Source organism: Pogona vitticeps, chromosome 7 (assembly GCF_051106095.1).
Source record: "Pogona vitticeps strain Pit_001003342236 chromosome 7, PviZW2.1, whole genome shotgun sequence".
Lineage (NCBI taxonomy): Eukaryota > Metazoa > Chordata > Lepidosauria > Squamata > Agamidae > Pogona > Pogona vitticeps.
This window is the reverse complement of record NC_135789.1, coordinates 24,306,521-24,326,471: the sequence shown is the minus strand read 5'-3', so window position 1 is coordinate 24,326,471 and position 19,951 is coordinate 24,306,521. Positions and strand designations below refer to the sequence as shown.

At 49.8% G+C, this 19,951-nt stretch overlaps 1 protein-coding gene across 3 annotated transcripts in view; it reads left to right on the top strand.

Moving 5' to 3' along the window:
- The window catches only part of TMEM132E (transmembrane protein 132E), a 167,269-nt gene that overhangs the window by 125,278 nt on the left and 22,040 nt on the right, over positions 1–19,951 (top strand). For all 3 annotated transcript variants that reach the window (XM_072978336.2, XM_020803964.3, XM_020803963.3), the window contains 2 exons: positions 16,594–17,506; positions 19,024–19,164. In XM_072978336.2, the coding sequence (XP_072834437.2) occupies positions 16,594–17,506; positions 19,024–19,164 (1,054 nt within the window). The remainder of the gene's footprint in view (positions 1–16,593; positions 17,507–19,023; positions 19,165–19,951) is intronic.

Below are 19,951 nucleotides of genomic sequence, written 5' to 3'. Positions count from 1 at the left end.
CTTTGTGTGAGGCACTCCTCTGAGCAGTTTACAAAGATAAAATAAAACAATAACCCCAGCTGCCCCCACCAAAAAAATCAGATCTGATAAATATATAAATAAAACATTTTTATTTATATAAAATATTCAAATAAAACTGGACCCCGGGAAGCACTTAGAGGAAAATGCCTCAAAGGAGGATGGCCTTTCATGCTTCCTGAAACCCAAAATGCCTTCGGCATCCTCTGAAGTAGGAGAACAGTGGCATTTCTTTTAAGCCATTTTGGCTAGGACGGCCGAGATCCTCTCGGTTTCTGAAAACGTCAGGTTGCTAGTCCTTAAGGCGGCTTGGGAGAGTCAGCTTACGAGAGAGTCTACCATCCTGGGCCCTGCCTGTATTGAGGTCACGAGCAGCCCTGGAAGGAGTTACATTTGGAGGGGGGAGAGAGGTTTCATACCTGGCTGTTCACTGCCAAATCATGTCAAATGGGGTGGAAGTGAATGGCCAGCTATGATTTTGCATAGTCCCCCAAAAGTCACTTTTGCAAGCGGGGATCCCCCACCCCCACCCCTTCCCCATTAAGACCTTTGATTAAACCTTTGAGGGATTGGAGAGCTTATGCTCTTCCCTGTCTTATAAGACCACCATAATGAAAAGATCAGGTTTGCTCTGTCACCCAGATGTTTTCCCCTCTAAGGATGGCTTTATCCACCCCGAATTTGGAGGGGGAGGGTCTCTTTATCCGGGCTGAGAGGGATCAAAATCTAACGCTGTCTCGTCCCTTTGTCTGGAGTTTATTCCTTTCCCTGTGGCTGAAACACCCCTTTTGAATATTTCCCTACATATTGCCGGAATCATATCGCCATCTGGAAACACATCATCAGATCAGTAAGTTCCCATGCCCAGTCTCCCAGCATCATCTCCATTGTCTCACACCATGCATTGACGTTCTCGGGCAATTATGTCCTTCTGTACATCCAGATGGATGGCTGTGGGTTTTGTCGTCGTTCGGGAAACGCTGGGCACTTCTCGGACTCTGCCAGCTGCCCGGATCGGGGGATGGCACAGTCCCATCTCAAGATATAAACTTGTTCTCATTGTTGGTGGCACGGAGAGAAATTATGCCTGATTTCCTCTTGGGTTCTTTCCTTTTGCACCCTTGTGCGTGTGATGCTCACAGCAGTGAGACTCAAGACACAAAGGTGCAGAGGCTTAAAAGGGTGTTTTCCTGACAGGGTTGGAAAAAAAAATGAGGGGTCTGTTTCCCTTGAAAACCACACTGCCACGTGAATGCCCCTCGTAAGAACCTGTGAGGAAGGAATTGCCCCATCTTTGCCCAGGAAGACCTCTGAAATTATCCTCTATGCCCAAGGAGCGTTGTGATGTTTATAAACACACGAAGAAACTGTTTGGCTCTGCAGAAAGGGAGCAAAACAATACAAATGACTGCAGGGCAAACAAAGTAGCGCTGTAGCGCTTTAGCGTTATAATGTCCGTTGCAGGAAACTGTGCCACTGCTGTTGCTTTGCTGCGTGGTCTTTTAAGGAGGAGATACACTAGTCAGGATGTTTGTCTTTGTTAAAAAAAAACAACCCGCAGTCAGCTGGTCGCATGAGTATTGCCTGTGCGTGGCAAAAGGAAGGGGTGCCAGTCTCGCGTCATCCCAGTTCCTGCAGATTACGGAAGGCTCCAGGAAAAGAGGGGCTCGTAGTCTCACTCTCGGCAGAGGGTGAGGAATCTCACGGGGCTTGAAAATTCCTCCTCCAAGGTGCCTCGGTCGTTGAGATCACGGAAGTCAGCAAGCACAACGAATTCAGCATGTCTTCTTGGGCTCCCTCCATAAAGGCAATGTTTGCCATTCCGAGAGGCGGAAGGAAGAAAACTGGAGGCCGACGTTGTTCGGAGAGGGCCGGCCGGCTTGCCTAGAAGCCTCGGGACGGCATTAGTATTCTGGACGTATAGGCTGAAGCTGCCACGCAGACAGCCAAGTAGTGGAGAGGGCTGTTTGCGAGGCGGCTGGTACACCCCGTACTAGGCAGGCTGCTTTTGTGGAAGGCAGGCAGGCTGGCGTGGGGAGGGGAGGGCCAGGCGGCAAGGATCGCGCCATTCACGGTGGGAAGGCGAGGGGCCGTGGGAGCGAAGGACGACAACCAGGCAAGCCCGAGAGCAGAGCCGGGAAAAGGTTTTTGCATCTCAGCCGAGAACTGACGTCCCTGTCGCGACTCCGGCCTTGCTCAGAAACGCCACTCCTCTTCCTTCCTATCCCGGCACCAAGAAATGATGCTGGGCAGACGTTCTCTGCAAAGTCTTCGCCCTTGGCTGGTCTCTGTCTCTAGAAACCTCGAGGGTGAACCTATAAAGGGGGGGGAGCCACGATTTTGAGGGGCTCAAGCTTGCCACATCCACTTTCGAGCCTGATCCGCAAGGCACACAAGGGAACTGTTGATTCCCCGTTTCTCTCCATTGGGATTCGCATCTCTTCACCTGAGGCGGTTGCTTCGTACTGGCGAAGGTCAGGGCCGGCTCTGCTCGCTCTAAACGGGAGCAGGCTCACCGCTCGGAGTGCGTGGGTGAGGCTTGGCGCACGGCAGCAGTGGAGTAATTCAGGAAAGTTGCTTTTGGGGGAGGCGCGTTTGTGGTTGCGATGCGCCATCCGGTTGGAGCCCACTTCCAGTGATCCTAAAAGGGCTTTTCAAGGTCTGTGAGATATTTAAAGAGTGGTTTTACCAGTTCCAATCCCCAGGTGAGTGTGCCATGGCTGAGCAGGGATTCGAACCCAGCTCTCCTCAGCCCTAGGCGGTCATTTTGTCCACGACATGCACGCACACACCCTACTAGTCATCCAGGGAAATGGGCCTCCGGCTCCCACAGGGTGCAGCTGTAGGGCTTCTCCGACACCGTGCCGCCTCGATTCATGCGCCGCGCATCCTTTGCGGCTCCATGTGGGAAAATTAGACAGCTTTCTGGTAGGATTAGCTGGGTGAATGGTGTGTCTCTTCCTGGCCCCTTCCCCGTTCATTCCTCTCCCCTCCTTTCTCTGGCCAGATGCCCTCTTACGGGCCCAGCGATTACGGGTCCGCTTTAAATGCATTTTCCTCTTAAACGGAAATCAAGAGTGTTTGGTGCTGTGATCCAGATTTCTCTACACTAATCTTGGTCAGACCTCTAATCTAGGACCTCCTGCTGTTCCTGCTCGGGGGGGGGGGGAAGAGCTGAAAGGGTCAGGAATCCTCTCTGTCGGTTCTCCGAAACCCATCCCAGGCTCCAGGATTTCCCGCAAACCCCCCCCCCCATCTCGCTGCTAAACGTGTAGGATTTAGGTTAAGCCACCGCTTGCAAATTGGGGGAAAGGGGGCCTGTCAAACAGATGCTCGTTATGTTTGGCATTAGGTTTACGAGGGTGTCGCGGGGAGCCGGGATTCCCAAAAGCTTATTTCCCCGTGTCTATTTTTAGAGCTGTGACCCAGCCCTAGAAAGGGGGCTCAGAGGGTGACTCTGAGCATGTTTAGAATGCCTAGCTTGAAACACAGTGGAACCAAGTGAGCCACTCTTCGCCGGGGATTTTAGGTAGAAAAATACTGTAGCAGGGGGGGCATCTTCTCTTCTGTGTCCTCCTTTGCTTAGTGCTGGTCCCGGATTCTGTGCAGGGAAGAACAAGCTGCTGTTAAAAGCACAGGCACAGCGTCCAGTGAAAAAGTTGGCAACACTGATTCCTCTTGCTCCTGATAATTGTGATGTTGTGCCCCATAAAGATGAGAAGCAACCAACATTCAAAGCACAGCTGTAAAGAGGCAGGAGCATCTCTGTTTCTGCGTTCCCCATTTTCCTTTGCTTAGTGCCTGTCTCTGATTCTGTGCTGGAAGAGCAAGTTGTCAATAAAAGCACAGGCACAGAGGCCAGTAAAAAAGTTGGCAACATGACTTCCTCCTTGTTCCTGCTGGTTGCAGTTTTCTGCCTCATAAAGATGAGGAGCAAAGAGACAGATGATCTGGAACTCTGTCCCTGCCACATTCCTGGCAGCTGACTTTTTCTGGAGCATCTCACTGCGGGATCGGAAGCTTTTTTTTTTGGCCTGGCTGTGTAGGATAGGCGAGACCCGGGTTCAAATTCCCAGGAATCTTTCAGAAGCATTGGGCCACTTGCTTGTTTTCCGGCTGGCCTACCTTGCAGGGCTGTTGTGAGGACAGAATGGAAGGTGTAAATGGGGAAGGAGACCACATTGGCCATCCAGTTCTTTGAATCAGAGTCTGAATCAAACAAAGATCCTCCTGATCGCGCAGAGACCTTTACTGGCGTTCTCTCTAAGGGGAGTGCAAAGTTGTTGAACAATTATTGTGGACGAACCAACAAACAGGTGCCTTTGAAAGGGTTTCGGGGCCTCATTCAAGCTGCCTTGGAAAATGGCACTTAAGCAAAGAGGGCAGTGATTTCCGGAAGCATTCCTGCATTGAACCATTTTAATTGGATTTGAGATGAAATTTAACGAGATACGTTATCGCGGCCTCTTAATCTATTGTTCTCTGCCATGCGCTTTCAAGTCGAGCAGAGCCATAGTTTCAGATTAATGGAGGAATGAATATGCAAATTGGTTCTTCTCTCGTTAAATGGGGTTGCCTGTAATGGACCAGCTCTGTCTGGGGCCTGCCATTTCAGCCAATTAGACTCCGGGAAGAAGGTTGATTTTCTCCGTGTAATTGGGAACGGGGCTCCCTTTGAAAGATGGTCAAAAATTAAAGGCCGATCCTTCCCAGCATGCATTGCTCCCAGGCTTTGGCACAGCCACAGCAAACGTTATGAGAACGATCGGGAGCCATCGGAACTGCAGCTCTGGAGTTTCCCAAGCCCCCAGAAATTTTGGGAGCCCTGGGAAATTACATAATTTCCCAGGGCCCTGGAAGTACAGATTTAAACCTTTGCTTATTTGTTTTTCTTGCCAGTGAGAATGGAAAATTTCAGAGTTCTCCCTCCCCACTTTGTAGGTGAGATTACAAAAGAATGTGTGTGTGTCTAAGCTTCGTTTGCTTGAACGAGGGGTTATTTCGGCTTGTTGAACGACACTCACCCCGCATTGTGTTCCACTTGGAACTGACTGAGGGAGGGGGTTGAGGAGAAAAGAGCTCCAAGTTTGCTGAAGGCCACGGCTGACCCAAGAGACTTTACTGTCCGAGGCAAAAAAATAATAATCTAAGATTATTCCAAAAACTGATCAGACGGACGGTTGAATTCTCGCTTGAGGGCCAAGAGGAGGTTGCTTGACACATAATTCTCTTTTTCAATACTTTGTTGCTGCCCCCTGGCATCTGCTGCCCGAGGTCAGGGGCTTGCTTGGTCAAACAGTCCCTCTGAAGGCTACTTGAGGGGATCGGGTCTCTTCCTCTTTCTGGGTTTGCTTCCTAGATGAGTGGCATTAGGAGAGTGCCTTCTGATGGGCAAAGGGCTTCGACGGGTTTAAAGATCAACCAAAATAGGGAACTGGCTTTGCTTTCTTTCAATCAGTCACTCCCGTGAAACGTGGGGGGCTAGAGAGGGATGAGAAAACGAGGAACCGTATTCTCCCATTCCGAGCGAGGGCAGGAGCCCCTTGCCTTCGCTCAGAGCTGACTTTGGGTGATTGCCACGCAGCCATGCATCTCCGTCTTGTTGCTGTGGCTTTTGCAACGGGCTGGGAAATGGCACAGTGAATTGTAGCCTTGTGTGTGTGTGTGTTTGTGTGAACAAGAGAGAGAGAATAACCAAACAGCAAAGAGCCTGCAGGGTTTCTTGTATCTAAACATCTTGCAGGCATTGTCTCGGAGTATTGGCAGAGCCTGCGCCAGCTGAGATCCATGTGCAGGGTGTGTGTGTGTGTTTGTGTGTGTGTGTGTGTGTGTGTGTGTGTGTGTGTGTGTGTATGCCACAACGCCAGCCAGGCGCCCTGTGATGGATGAACCCTGAATGCGCTGGAGTGGAGCATCTGATTATCACACGGCTTTGCCTGTGTCGCCGAGGTTCCCACACGTTGCCATTAGCCTGGCTCCTAATGGGCTTATCGCTCAACCTTAAACGCTCAGCGGCAGCCTCTCCATCCATCCATGCAAATGCAGGGAGGGCGGGGTGGGGTGGGGGGAGAGAGATGCTGGACCAGCTCGGCCTCCTCGTCCCAAATTGGCTTTTATGCTTTGCTCGGCTAGTTCCGAGCCGGTAGGGGTGCGTGCGCCGGAGAAGGCAACTAAAAGCTGATGCTTGATGAGCAGCCGGGCACAGACCACGGGTTTCTCCTTCTGTCTCCCTCTCTCGCCGAGGAGACCCATTCTGTGCCTTTTCCTTACATGCGATCAAGGGAGCACCATGGATTGGGCTGATCGCACAGAAAGGCCGAGCAGGTCCGGCCAGTGCAAGGTTGTCCTCTCGTGTTGGGCAAAGATCACTTTCATCGGCTGAGTGTGAGAAGGGAAAGCTGCTCCCAGCCAGGATGTCACGGAGGGGAAGCATCCACAGCACCCCCATGAAATCCCGATGTCTTGGGGGAGGGGGGTCATGGCAGACCCCTTGGGAGGAGGACCCCAGTGACAGGACACAGCCAGGCTGAAGTAACACAGGGCTGGGGCCCTGCAAAGTCCGGAGATGTGGAGGTTGTAGTGCCTACATGCTGGGTTTTAGTTTGAACTTTAAAGGGGCAGTCCAAAGGACTGCACTTCGTTGAGGGTTGGGGCTGAGTATCTCTTGTAAGGTTGATGCTATAAACTGGAGTGGATTCTCTGTCCCCCCCCCCCCCGGGACATCAGAGTCACCAGCCCCCGTAGGTTGGGATGTACCGGAGCAGTGGCCCGAAGCTTGGAAGGCCAAAGTATACATTAGAGGCAGCTCTTCCTTAGAAGCTGAAAAGCATTTGTGTTCCAGAGAAGTTCTGCAGGCACAAACTTTGTGTATTGAGCAACCCTCCATGCAAAAGAAGGCTGTGTTTACCTCTCTATGACCAATCACAAAACAGAGCCCCCTTGCAAGGTGCAGGAGGTGTGCAAAGCTCCATTCGTGACAACCCAATGCCTTTCAGTACTAGAGGAATTTCTTCTCCCAGTGATGGGTTATCTATAATGTATTGTTTGCCTTTGGGGCTGGATCTGCAGGGATGGCACGTGGATCACGTTTGATCCCCAAATTTCAGAGAGCCCCCTCCCGGTGAAAAATCACATAGCAGTCCAATGTTTATGGCTATAACCTGCACAGTCCCATGCTCGCTGGTGCCAGAGATTGGGAAAACAGAGAACTGTAGAGTGTCTAAAACGGGAAGGGACTCCCAGGGAGCATCTAGTCCACCCCCGCTCCTGGTACAGCAACTGATGGCGAGAGATACCGTGACAGATGACCACCCAGCCTCTGTTTTTAAAGCCTCCAAGGAAGGGAGAATCCATCTTTCGAAGCCCTTGGCGCCACTACTGACCAGCAGCTGGGGATTGTGGGAGTTGTAGTCAAATGCATGTCCAAGCTCTCACTGGTGCAACAAGGAGCTGAAACTCAAATCATGGGGATGGCCAGAGGTTCCTCATGCCATAGTTTAAAAGAGTGCAGTAGAGTGAGAAAAAACCCTCTCTTCACAGCCCCTCTGCGTGAGACCGCATCTCATCCTGACTCATTAGCCGGTAGGTTCGTCTATCCATTTAGCAAAAAGGGTTGGATTTCCCCCCCCACACACACACCCACGCCTCTTTGGCCGAGGCCATATATCACCGTTCTACCTTTCGAGCATATTCAAATGGTTTATGGAGAATTGCCGGCCTCTCGCGCAGCGAAATAAACAGGTAGCGTCAAGGGCTGCTTTCTTTTGAAGCTTTTAATTGAATTACTCACCCGACTCTTGGGAATAATGAAACCTTCTCCCGCTGCAAGGTATTTAACGGGTTTGATTGAAAACCAGCTCTGTCTCTTGCTGTCGGCCGATGGCCGTTTTAGTCTACGGCTGGTTTTATGTGCTGGAAGGGGTGAGACTTGAACTCGTAGCCCGGAGGGGGTGTGAATCTCGACAGGGTCATTACACAGGCTTGTGAGTTCAAAGAGGAAGGTGCTTTTATCACTTTCTGTCTCTCCTTTTTCTTTCTATTTTATGGAGGGAAGTTCTGTTTCTCCCTTAAAATGTTCTTTCTGGCCATTTCTCTTGGTACATCCGTGGTATTGGAATGAATGAAGATTTTATCTCACTTAGAGTAAACCCACAGAAATGTGTTGTTCTGTGTTGTCAAGGGCTGTCTTATTTTTGGACATCATAACCAGGTTTTCACGGCACGGGAGATGTTCAAGGAATCCCTCACTGAACCTCCGGGGCTGAAAGGGGATTTGAACCCAGGACTCTTGAGTCCTAGTCTGACTGACTGTCTACCTACAATACAGCACTGGTTTCTGGGTAAACTTATTGAGTTACCAGTTTGTGTATCCCGAGAGGGACTAAGTTTGACCCCAACTAGATGCCACTCACTTGCTTCCAGAGCTAAGCTTGATGGGGGAAAAAAGAGGTCTGGGCTGTGGAGCCAGAAGGTTGTGGGTTCAATTCCTCCCTGGCCTTGGGCAAGCTGCAGAGTCTCAGGGATTGCTCTCAGAAGAAAGGAAGGGTAAACCACTGCTGAATACTCTCTACCTAGAAAAACCTAGAAAGGGTTTCCATAAGTCAGAACTGAATTGACAGAACATCATCTTTCCTACCTGCCTGCCTGCCATCCTTCCTTCCTTCCATCCATCCATCATCATCTCCTTCCTTCCTTCCTTCCTTCCTTCCTTCCTTCCTTCCATCCATCCATAATCATCTCCTTCCTTCTATCCATCATCTTCCTTCCTTCTACCCATCCATCATCTTCTTCCTTCCTTCCTTCCTTCTATCCATCATCATCTCCATCCATCCATCCATCCATCCATCCATCCATCCTCATCTCCTTCCTTGCTTCCTTCCTTCTATCCATCATCTTCTTCCTTCCTTCCTTCCTTCCTTCCTTCCTTCCTTCCTTCTGTCCGTCTGTCCGTCTGTCCGTCCAATATTTTTACCCCACCTTTCTCCTCAGAAAGGACCCAAGTTGACTTGCTTCATTAAAACACAATATTTAAAGCTAAAAACAGTGAGTATGCAAACAGTTACCACTCTAGGAAACGGTAAACAAAAACAGCACCAAAAACACATTCAAAGCCATAAAGCACAACACTCGATTGAAGAACCTCACTGAGGCCGCCAGTCCTTGAGGGAAAGGCAGCTTGAAGAGAGAGGTCTTTGCCTACTTGTGGAAGGGACAGCCAAGACGGGGCCCGGCTGGCCTCCAGTGGCAGGGAGTTCCACAGTCTGCATCCCAGTTTTTATTTGAGGACGAGACAAGGCATGACTCTTGCCCTGCCTCCGCCCTTTGTGACGGTTCGTTCCGTGTGACATTTTGCGGGAAACATTTAATCCCGAGCAAGTGGAGGCTTTTGCCGAGGAGTCAACCAAGGTTTAAGCCTTGCAGGGCACTTGACAGTGAGCCACGCCAACGTCCGCGGCACGGCTTCTCCAGCGTCGTGAATCTCCCCCGCCCCAAACTTTGAGGTGTGGTGGGTTTGCTTTGTAGCCGTAAGGCCCTGTGGTTCAGGAGACCCATTGACTCCATGGGATTTAGATAGGGGTTGACTTCTCCATCCAGCCGTTGATCTTCTGAATTGGGAGCAGCCCCTCCGGTACAGGCTGAGCTTCGAAGCCGAACCGTCAGGGCCATCCCAGGAACTTTTCCCGCCTGAGGAAAAGACATCCCCTCTCCATTCCACATTCAGAGGATCTCTGGCGATCTAGGACTGAATTCTCACCTCTAGGTTTTCTAGATACAACCACAGGTTCTGGAGTTTTCCCCCAGGATCGCTTGGACCTCTTTGTTCGGGAAAGGTGGAGAGCCAGGAGTTTTTAGCCAGCTGCTCCTTGGCTGGCTTTCCTTTGAAACGCTGCAGTGCAGTCCGCAGTTGACATTCTGAGATAGTCTGCTCCTGGCGCTGGAGGCTCTATTCAGCCATCTTGGGCAAATCCTTCCACAGACCTCGTTTCTGTGAATTTGCTGGTTCTTAGATCCGTCTGCCCTTCCTGGCTTCTTCCAAATTGTGGGGCAGAAAATTCCTGGAATTAATTATGTAATCTCTCCTGTGTGTCTGTCTGTGTGTTGGTGATTAATTACTTTTTTTTCCCCAATTTGGTTACTGCTTGAAACAGGACTCCATCCATCCATCATGTTTTATTGTTTATAGCCGATGGCCTTTCCACGAGAAGTCACAAAACACAGCCCTGTGCTAGCAGGAACAGGAGACGGAGCCCCAGGAAATGACCATTAAAATTTCTGAAAATGCAAATCACCAATCCAAAACCCACATGTTCACTGTTCATTTAAGTTAAGTAATCCCCTTGGGAGTTAGGCTGAGAGTGGTAGTGAAAAAAACCTTTAATTTTCTTGCTGCTGATTTGTATTAAGCTACCTTATGCAGATGGTGCAGCATCAGCTTGGACCAATCTAATTTTGATGGTGTTTAATTAGTGTTTTTAAAGAAAAAGCAAGAAGACCTCTATTCCTTGGTAAATTGTAGGAAATTGTATAAGTCTATAAAGAGCAAGGCCCTGTGGTGTTACTCTTGAGCTAAAAATGATAGTTTACTGGCTTGTTAAATACAACTGTTCTTACGCCAGCAGTTGACATTCTGAGCAAGACTGCTCCTGGTGCTGGAGGCTCCGTTCAAATCTCTTAGCAAATCCTTCCATGACTTTGTTGGCTCTTAAATCTGCTTACCCTTCCTGGCTTCTTCCGGATTGTGGGGCTATTAAAGAAATATATATATATATTTTTAAAAAACATATATGCAAGCCAGATATCCTGTGGCCCTGGTTTGAAATCCGACCAGGAGGCATGAACAAAGCCAGTTAATTCTCCCAAATAAGCTTTCCTTTTATGATCTGGGTGTAATTTTGATACACTGGTCAGGAGACTTAAACAGCTTCATATCTGCAAAATCCTTTTTTGATGTCGGCAGTGAAAACCGTGCCCCAAATCTTATGCTTCGATGCATCCTGAGATAACGTGACAGCAAGAAATCGCATTGCTTCGCGTCAGATGATTGGCGGAACCGTCCGGAAGCCTTTCTTTTCTGCACGTCTAGAAAGCCCAAAATTGGCAGGCTGTTATGGATCTGGCATGAATGAAGGGACTTCCCTTCTGTCCCCTCTGATGCAGAAGGCTAGTTTTACGGATGCTTTCAAAGAATAACGAGAAAATCTGTCAGGAGCATCTTTTCCTCTATTTGAATTTTCTCTCCAAGTTTTCCCCCACCCACCCTCCTGTCCTGAAGGTGAAAACTTCTGAAGATCTTGCTAAATCCTGAAGCCCCAAAGAGTAAAAAGGTACCTTCTCAAGCCATCGGCTCAAGTTTTCAGACGGCATGACTGTTTGCAATAAAACTCCATCTCCTGGAACCCAGCGTTGATTCAGCTGCGTGACGGCCTTGACTCGGAAGATCGGCATCTGTTTCTGAACAGAACAATATGAGTCCCCCCCCACCCGCCCTTTTTTTCTTTTTAATGCTACAGCTCAAGGTCACGCGAAACTGAGATACGAGGGTTGAGGACAGAGAAAAGAACAGGCTGTTCTCCTATGGTACTCCCTGCTACAAGAGGTGGCGTGGGCAACTGAGTAACAAGGCTTTGAACAAGGACTGTAGACATTCAGGAAGGACCATGAAAATCTCAGAGTCTCGATTGTCCAGTAGAAGTTCAGGGTTCAGAAACACCACATCTTTGGGCCCGTCATGAGAAGGCAGGATTCCCTGGGAAAGACAGTAATGCTGGGAAAAGTTGAAGGCAGCAGGAAAAGAGGAAGACCCAATACGAGGTGGACCAACTCCTTAAAGGAAACCACATGTTTCAGTTTGCAAGAGCTGAGCGGGGCCGTTGAGGACAGGACATTTTGAAGATTGTCCATTCATAGGATCGCTACAGTCCGTATCAACCACAACAAAAGAACAAAAAGGCTTGTTAAAATGGAGACGGATGGGCACCACTAGGAGACTCGTTGATGGGCTATGTAGTAAAGAAATACATCAATAGAGACCTTGGATCGGAAGGAGGAGAGAGAAAACCAGCAAGGGGGTGGTTTGAATAGAGCAGCAGGATTAAAATAAATTAAAATAGTGCAGAACAGAAACTTATGAAATGATGCCAGGATCCAAGACTGGAGGTCCTTGGGGTTAACAAAGAAGGAAAAGAAGTGAAACATGGGAGCGAATGGCTGCTAATGGAAAAAATGCTGGTTGCATTTCTGGTTCACGTCACTGATAGTGCAGTCAAGCAATACAACCTTCATTTACAACAAGTGATTTTACTTAAGCAAATTGAAACGGCCAAGGATAGCTAAGGAGAACCTCCTACTTCGGCAGCAGTATACCCCTTAAAAATCAGTGCTTGGAACAAATGAGAAAGTAGGACTACACCTTGTGAGCGTTCCAAACACATCTGGCTGTCCCCTGGTTTTGGTAACAGGATGATGGCTGTGGCAGATCGGGGGGGGGGGCTGATTTCCAAGCAGCCCGCCTGCCTCCCAGTCAAAGCCCCCCCCCCCCCCGGTGCAGAAGTGCCAGAGCCACATGTTCTGAAAAAGAGGAGGAAAAAAGGATTTGTGCTTTTCAAACCTCAGCCCCAGGCGTTGAGAAATGAAGGAAGCTTTGAGGAAGTTGCCGAAAAGGTTTCGGCATGAGACGCTTGCGGCTGGCAAATGGAAGGGACCGTGTTTTCTTTGACTGTTGGTTTTCAGGCTGCTGCTTCCCAGGAAAAGGTGGATTCTGCCCCTTTGGCTTAAACACACCTTGCAGATACCGAAATACGGCTCGCCTGGGAGAAAAGGCCTTAACTTTGAAGGCTCCTTGTGGCTGACCTAGGCCTAGATTTGCCTGAGCTTCTTGTTGCTGCCCCAGTGCTAGCTGGGAGCTTTCTTTCTGAACAGGAAGTTGGGTGGAACGAGGCCTAGCTCAGCCCCCAGAGCCTTCCAGTTTAGGCCTTTCCGCCCAGGTGAGCCAAATTTCGGTATCTGTGTGTTTAAGTCGGGTAGAACTCCCAGAAGGAGAAATTATAGGACTCAATGTCCAAAAAAAATAAAAAATAAAAAATAAAAAAAAATCTGAACATCCCACCTCTAGCTTTTATTTGTGAGTCTGGTTATATTCATGGACTGGATATTCCCCTTCCCTGTTCTGAAAATTGAATTTGCCAGTGGTGTGTGTATGTGTGTGCATTTACACCTGTATCCCTCTTATTGCTCCTGCCCCGGTGCATAAATACACACACTCGCTCTCTCTATGGCACCGTCTGTCATCCCCTGCACCCCGCAGCTGCTGTTGGGACAAATTGAACTTTTGATAACCATTCGGTATTCTCCCTCTGGTTTCTCTTTGCTCTAATGAACTACCAACCTGTCTGGTTTCTAAATCAATGGAAGATGAGTGATCATCGATAGAAGTCCATACAGCCACGTAGAAGATGGAGTGTAGATTCCAGCGGGGCGGAACAACGGTGTCGTGAGTCAGATTTTCAGTCTCGGTTCCCCCCCCCCATCCTGCACACGGCCCCTTGGGTGGTTCTCGAACCCGCTCCCCCAGTTTTCCTCCCTGGAAACTGAATGCTGAGTCTGAAAAAAGGAGGCAATCTAATATTTACCCCTTTTGTGCTGGGAATTTCTTCCACTCCAGTGAAATGAGCGGAGGTTGAAAATATAAGAATCTTCAGATATGGGTATTTCAATACATGGTCACTTCCACACACATTTATTTATGCATTGGTTTTCTTACATATCTGTACCTTTTTAAGTACAATAACGTTCACGCCTTTTGAATTGATTGGGAAAGCCGATGATGGATGTTGTGGTTCGAGGTGGAGAACCTTTGATCTTCTGGTTTTGGGGGACTACATTTCCCATAATGCCCTCCCCCTGTGTTGGCCTCATTGTTGGGAGTATTTGTAACCTCGTCTGCTGCCTTTAGTAGGTTTGGCTGGGAGGGAGTTTTCTGCGCTGGGATGACTTATCAGCCTATCCAGCACTAGCCAATAGTTTCCTTCCCTGCCTCTGATTTCAAAGAGAGCCCCGCCTCTCTGCTCTGTGTCTCTTTCCCTCTCTTTGAGTCTGTTGTTGAAAGCTGTCCTGCTTGTCAGTTCAGTCTGCTGTCTTGTTTGTACAATTATAAGGTTATCAAACCTTTAATTCTTTCTCTTCCTAATGTCTCAGAGCGAGGTTATTGAGAATGCAAGTGCCAGCTTAACGGGGGAAAGGGGTGAACTACTCTGGACAACTTGAAGCTCTTCTGTTCTGTGACTCCTTGGACTTGCTGTGCACTTAGAGGAATTTAACAAAAAATCAAAACTTCACAATATATATTAGGTAGAATGGATGGGAATTGAAAATCTAAAGTGCTGTAACTGCCCAGACATGATATAAAGAGCTTGGCTAGTTTATACATACAAAAGGCTTCAATTCTGCATGTGCCTACCTGGGAGTAAGTCCCATTGAGCACAGTGGGGCTTACTTTTGAGTAGATGAGGGCAAAACCTCCTTGGTTTGGTTTGTACTCTTTAAAGCTGTAAATAAGTCATCTTGTTTTTTTTTCCCCAACGGATTGTGCAGTGCTATCATTAGAAAACCTTGTAATTTTTCCGCCAAGAAAAAGCAGCAGATTTCTAAAATTGCCATGAATCTGGGCCAACAAAAGGAGAATAGCATGAACTGAATCTGACTAATGTAAAGCAGAAAAACAAATCGGCAGGGAATTCAGCTCCTGGGTAAATGGGATCAAACGTCGTCTAGAAATACTGAGTTCTGATGTATTTGTTTCTGCACCTAAACCGTTGCGCTTGTACGGGCTGATCCGACCTCACAGGGTTGTCGTGGGAGTGAAATGGCTAGGCAGGTCGGGGGAATTATGTAGGTTTTCCTCGTTCCTGGAAGACTGAGGTAAAGAGGCAGTGATTGCCAGGAGCGTTTAAAAAGTAGTAATTTATGTAATCACCTGATTATTGACGGTTGAGAATAATTAATACCCATTTTCTTGCTTTGAAGTTTCCATGTAAACAGTGTCAGAGATGCCTTTGGAGTATAATCTAGATGTCAGTTACCCAACCGAAAGGAAAAAGACGTCTTAGCATGTAGACTTGGAAGAATTACCCATGGATAAAGGCTGGTCCTGCCCTTAGGGGTGTGGGGAGTAAGATTCTAGACTCTAGGGTCCCCTGAAACTGTCATTATCCAGTTCCTTTTGGACTACAAAACCTATCACCCAGGCTGGCTCTACTCGGAGGAGGTGCAATCCAACTCTCAACCTCTGGCTCTGTAGCCTGGATGCCTCAACCACTGAGCAACCCAGTCAGAACTTTATACAGGGACTGAATAGGGCTCAGGGGTTCGGAGGGCCCCTGTAAAGTTCGGAGCAAAACCCGAAGCGGATTCAGTTCCCCCTTGTTAAAATGGGAGCGGTCAGGCTCACAGAAAATCCTGCCTCAAGAGGAAGGGGAGGCGAGGTTTTGCATTTAATTCTGTATTAAAGAATAACTTCAGTGTGTTTTTCTCGGCTCAAGGAAGCTGGTCGATTTCACAGTTTGCCCACCCATTTTGAGTCAAATCCCCTTGACCGGGTCCTTTACAAATGCAAAAATACCCCCGTGGCCTTCACACCCTTCTTTACCCTTCCACTCGGTATAACAAATGTCGGACTGTGAGCTATATATTCACCCAAGACGTCTCACTGGTTGGTACAAAGCGCCCTGATTGAAGAATGCAATCTGCATGCAATTAACAGGGTTAATGAAGGTGGTTGCCTTATTAATAACTAACTCTTCCATGGAGGCAGGCTGGGGTGACATGCCCTACGCAGTGGCTCTTAGGAAGGAAGCTCAAGTTTCTTGACCCCTCCGGATGGAGTTTTTGCCCTCTTCGATAACTTCTTTCCATGTCATTAATCTCCGTCTGAAAACCCAAATAGAAGTTGCAGGGTTCTTGAACGAAACCCAACCATCCGGGTGGGCCGCTGGGTCTGTGGGACGGCCGACGTCTCAAAACCTAAGTTCAGCTTCGATGGGCCACCAGCTTGGCCATTGCGGAGCTCAGCTGAGTGGGAGAGGGAAAAAAAAGCATAAAACGGGGGGGGGGGAACCATCCTGGATGGGTGCCTCAACCCTAAAGTTTTTTTAATTTGGCCACTAGAGGGCAGAAAGGAACACTTTCAGTTTAAAAAAAAGTAATAAGAAGAAAATATATTTGAGGGGGTGGCAGGTTACGGCACCAGGTGTGCCTTTCTTGAGATCTAGAGGTACCTGCTGAAAGTTGTGTTAAAGTTGTGAGATGGAGCCGCCACGTCGAGGGTAGCTGGACTGGTCGCCTCCTGTCCCGGAGTCGGAGCCTGAGGCCTGAATCGTGGGCCCCAAACCAATGTGTGCCACTCAACGCCAAAGGCCCGGACGGTGTCCAAAGTGGATAGAAAAGGCTGGTCACATCAGGTTTCAAAGTGTCGGCTTCCAAACTCTGTTTCTCAGAGTTGGCTTCTGCATGGCAGTGCTGCCTCGTGGTTGAGGAGGGCCACCCTCCTTCTTAACAACCTCATTCCTTTCTGTTTTCCAGTTCACGTCCAGGATCTTCCCCCCGGCTCAGAGCCCACCGAGACCTCGCCCGTGCCCCCTGCCGCCGCCGCCGTGCTTCCGGTGAGCTACCGGCTCTCCAACACCCGCCTGGCCTTCTTCCTGCGGGAGACGCGGCCGGGACCGTCCGACAACGCCAGCGCCGGCCTGACCCGCTCGGAGCCCTTCGTGGTCTTCCAGACCAAGGAGCTGCCGGTCCTGAACGTCTCCTTGGGGCCCTTCGCCACCGGCCAGGCCTTGCCAAAGGAGCTGCTGCAGCCGTCCAGCACGCTGGAGGTGCCGGAGCGCCTGACGGTGAACTGGAAAGTCCGGGCCTTCATCGTGCGGACGCGGGTGCCGGCCAACCAGCCCACCGCCCAGGTCCTCTTCTACGTCTCCGGCCGCGACTGGGACGACTTTGACGCCACCGAGCGGCTGCCGTGCGTGCGCCTCCACGCCTTCCGGGACGCCCGCGAGCTCCGGGTCTCGTGTCGCCTCCGGAGCAGCCTGGCCTCCTGCTTGGCTCAAGCCGAGCTGCCGCAGGCCTGGTTCGGACCCTCGGCCGCCCCCTCGGGCCGCAGGAAAGGACCGGAGGGGCTGGAGCCGGCCGGCGACGTCCAGCTTGTGGAACTGTACTACACGCTGCACACCCCGGATGGGATGGGGGATTGTGGGGGCGAACTGATGGGGAGAAGGGGGGGCGCCGGGGCCCGGACCGAAGGCCCCACGCAGCACCCGCTCCTGCGCATCGGCAGCCTGAGGCTGGTCCAGCCCTCCGCCGCCCTGCCCTTCCAGGAACAGCGTCTGGACGACAACGTCTTTGTCCGGCTGCCCGAAAGTCCCCTCAAGCCGGGCGAAGTGCTCAGTGTGCTCCTGTACCTGATGGACAACTCCACTGTCGAGCACTTCACCCTCAGGTAAGTGAGGACCAGAGAGGAGGAGGAGGAGGAGGAGGAGGAGGGTGGTGTTCTCCGGTGGTCCAGAGAAAGGGGTGCTCCCCAGAAGCCAGCTAGTTTGGCCTGAGGGTGCCGTTCTCCTTGGGCGTGCAGGCTATGCCATGGAAATGTGGGAGATGCCTCCTAGGGCCATCTTCTAAAGAGGTCTACAGCCACCACATCGTCCATCTTCCTTGCAAGGTGGAGGAGGGACCTATGACCTCCAGAACATTGGCCCTTTTCTTTCAGAAACATCTCATGAGTGGCTGGGTGGTGGACTAACGGGTAGAGCCAGGGGTTTCTTAGTTCTGGAAGCGCCACGTGACCTTCTCAGTTGCGACCCCGCAGACTCTTGGATGTGGGAGGATGCTGTGGCACACCCTTTCTTGCACTAAGGAGAGCCGCCAGAACTGGCTCTGGATTTGGGTGGTGCCATGGACCACCCCATAGTTTCTGGGAGATACACCGTGCCCCCTGGCCATGTCAGGACCGTCGTCCGCCCCTTTCCAAAAAGAAAGAAGAGCTTTATTTTTCACTTTCTGTCTAACCCAAAGCTATCCTCTGGAAGAACAGGTGCTTTATCTATGAAAAGGTTCCAAGCTAAATACCTGCCATATTCAGGTAGGGCCAAGAACAAACAATTCGGAACTGACCGGGGTTGGGCAACATCCAGCACTCTGGTGGCCACCAGATCCATCCCTCAACCTTAGGGGGCTGTTCCATGACCCACCTAAACCTCTTAGCAGTATATGTATATTTTTATTAAACCAAAAAGTTCCATAACATATAAACACAGCACTTTGACCCCTTCTCCCAAAGCCACTGTCTGACCTCCCGAGGAGGCATCTTTTCCTTCTTGACAATGCAAGAGGCTAGTTAAAAATCTCCCTTCAAGGAAAGGTCTTGTTTTTTTAGGGGTGGGCGGATCACATCATTAAACCCACTGCCGTTCTCTCTCTCTTTTTTTTTTAATGCATGGATTTTGTCCAGGACAATGCTCGTAAACGGTGGCAATAAGCAATTCATTTTTTGAGTAGAGCCAACAACAGATTTCTGCATCCGATGTACCAATTCAGAAATGGAAGGCAGCCATTCCTGATTTCCTTGGGGAGGAAAAGGCCGAGCGATTGAACAGGGCAACGGGCATTCTCTTTACCAAGTGCTGGAGATCTCAGAGTCCATTAAAACTCTCCACTTTTTTTAAGGGTCAGAGCAGACATTAGAGACGGCACTGTTGTTAGAAGAGGGGATCCCTTCCGTACTGAAGGAGGGGTGATTGTCGCAGTTGCAGGTTCGGACCCTACCCATCTCTGCCCAGTCGGTGCCAGCCTGGCAAGCGTATGAGCATGCTTGTTTTGTGTAGGCAAGGATGACTGTTGATCTGGGAAGGGTTCGGCGACATGACCAGGGAGATGATCGAGATGGCCCGGAGGGAGGTGCCAAACTGAAGGGTCCTCGAGAAACAGACGTTGCTCTCTTCTTTCCTTGCTGCTTGACAGGGTGAAGGCGAAGAAAGGGGTGAATCTCCTCACCACCCGCTCGCGGCACCCCAAGTGGCTGGTGAATTCGGAATTTCAAGCCGGCAGTAAGCACGCCACCTCCACCGTGGACGTGGCTTGGATCGGTGGCCCTTTGCCCAGGTAGGATCCTCCTCTGGCCCCGGAGATCCGAGCGATGAGATCCCGAAACTCGCGAGTGTTTTTTTCCCCCACCTTTAAATGTAGGAACCTTTTTTGGGGGGCTGGGGGAAATAAACAACGAAAAGCAAAATAGAATCTGTGGGGTAAATTCAATTGTCCTAATAAAGCAAAACGGATTAAATCAGTGGGGTTTTCCCTTAACGGTTAGCTGGGGGCCTTCAGCAGTTGCTTCAGTGAGTCAGCTCCCTCTACAAAGGGGAAAAAAATCTTGAGTAAAAATGAAATACAATGAACAAAACAGCTGGATTGAGACCCATGGTTATAAAAATAGTGTTTTTCATAAAGTTTGCATTGCTGTTTATACCCGAACAAAAAGAGTTCTTTCTGTAGCATATTATTAATTCACAGTTCTAGATCCCATCTCCTCTCCACCTTCCTTGTGTTTAATATCACAACAGCCCTGTGAGGTAGATCAGCGTGAGAGAGGGAGGGTGAATGACTGGTTCAGGATCTGTGCAGTGAGTTTCGAAGCTCCATGGGGAATCCGAGCCCTATTTCACACGTCCCTTCTTGTTCCTGTAACCAGCGTGTGGCTCCTGTGGTTGATTTGTCTAGGTGGGCAACCTTTGGCCGCATCGCGTCCGGCCCTTGGCCCACTGCGAAAGCCCTCTTTGCACAGGAGGAGTTGAGACTTCCTCAGCAAGATCTGGCTCTCCCTGAAAGCTGTGTGGGGAGAAAAAGAGAGGGTTAGAAAAGTAGAAACGGAGAGAAAACTTTAGAAGAGGTT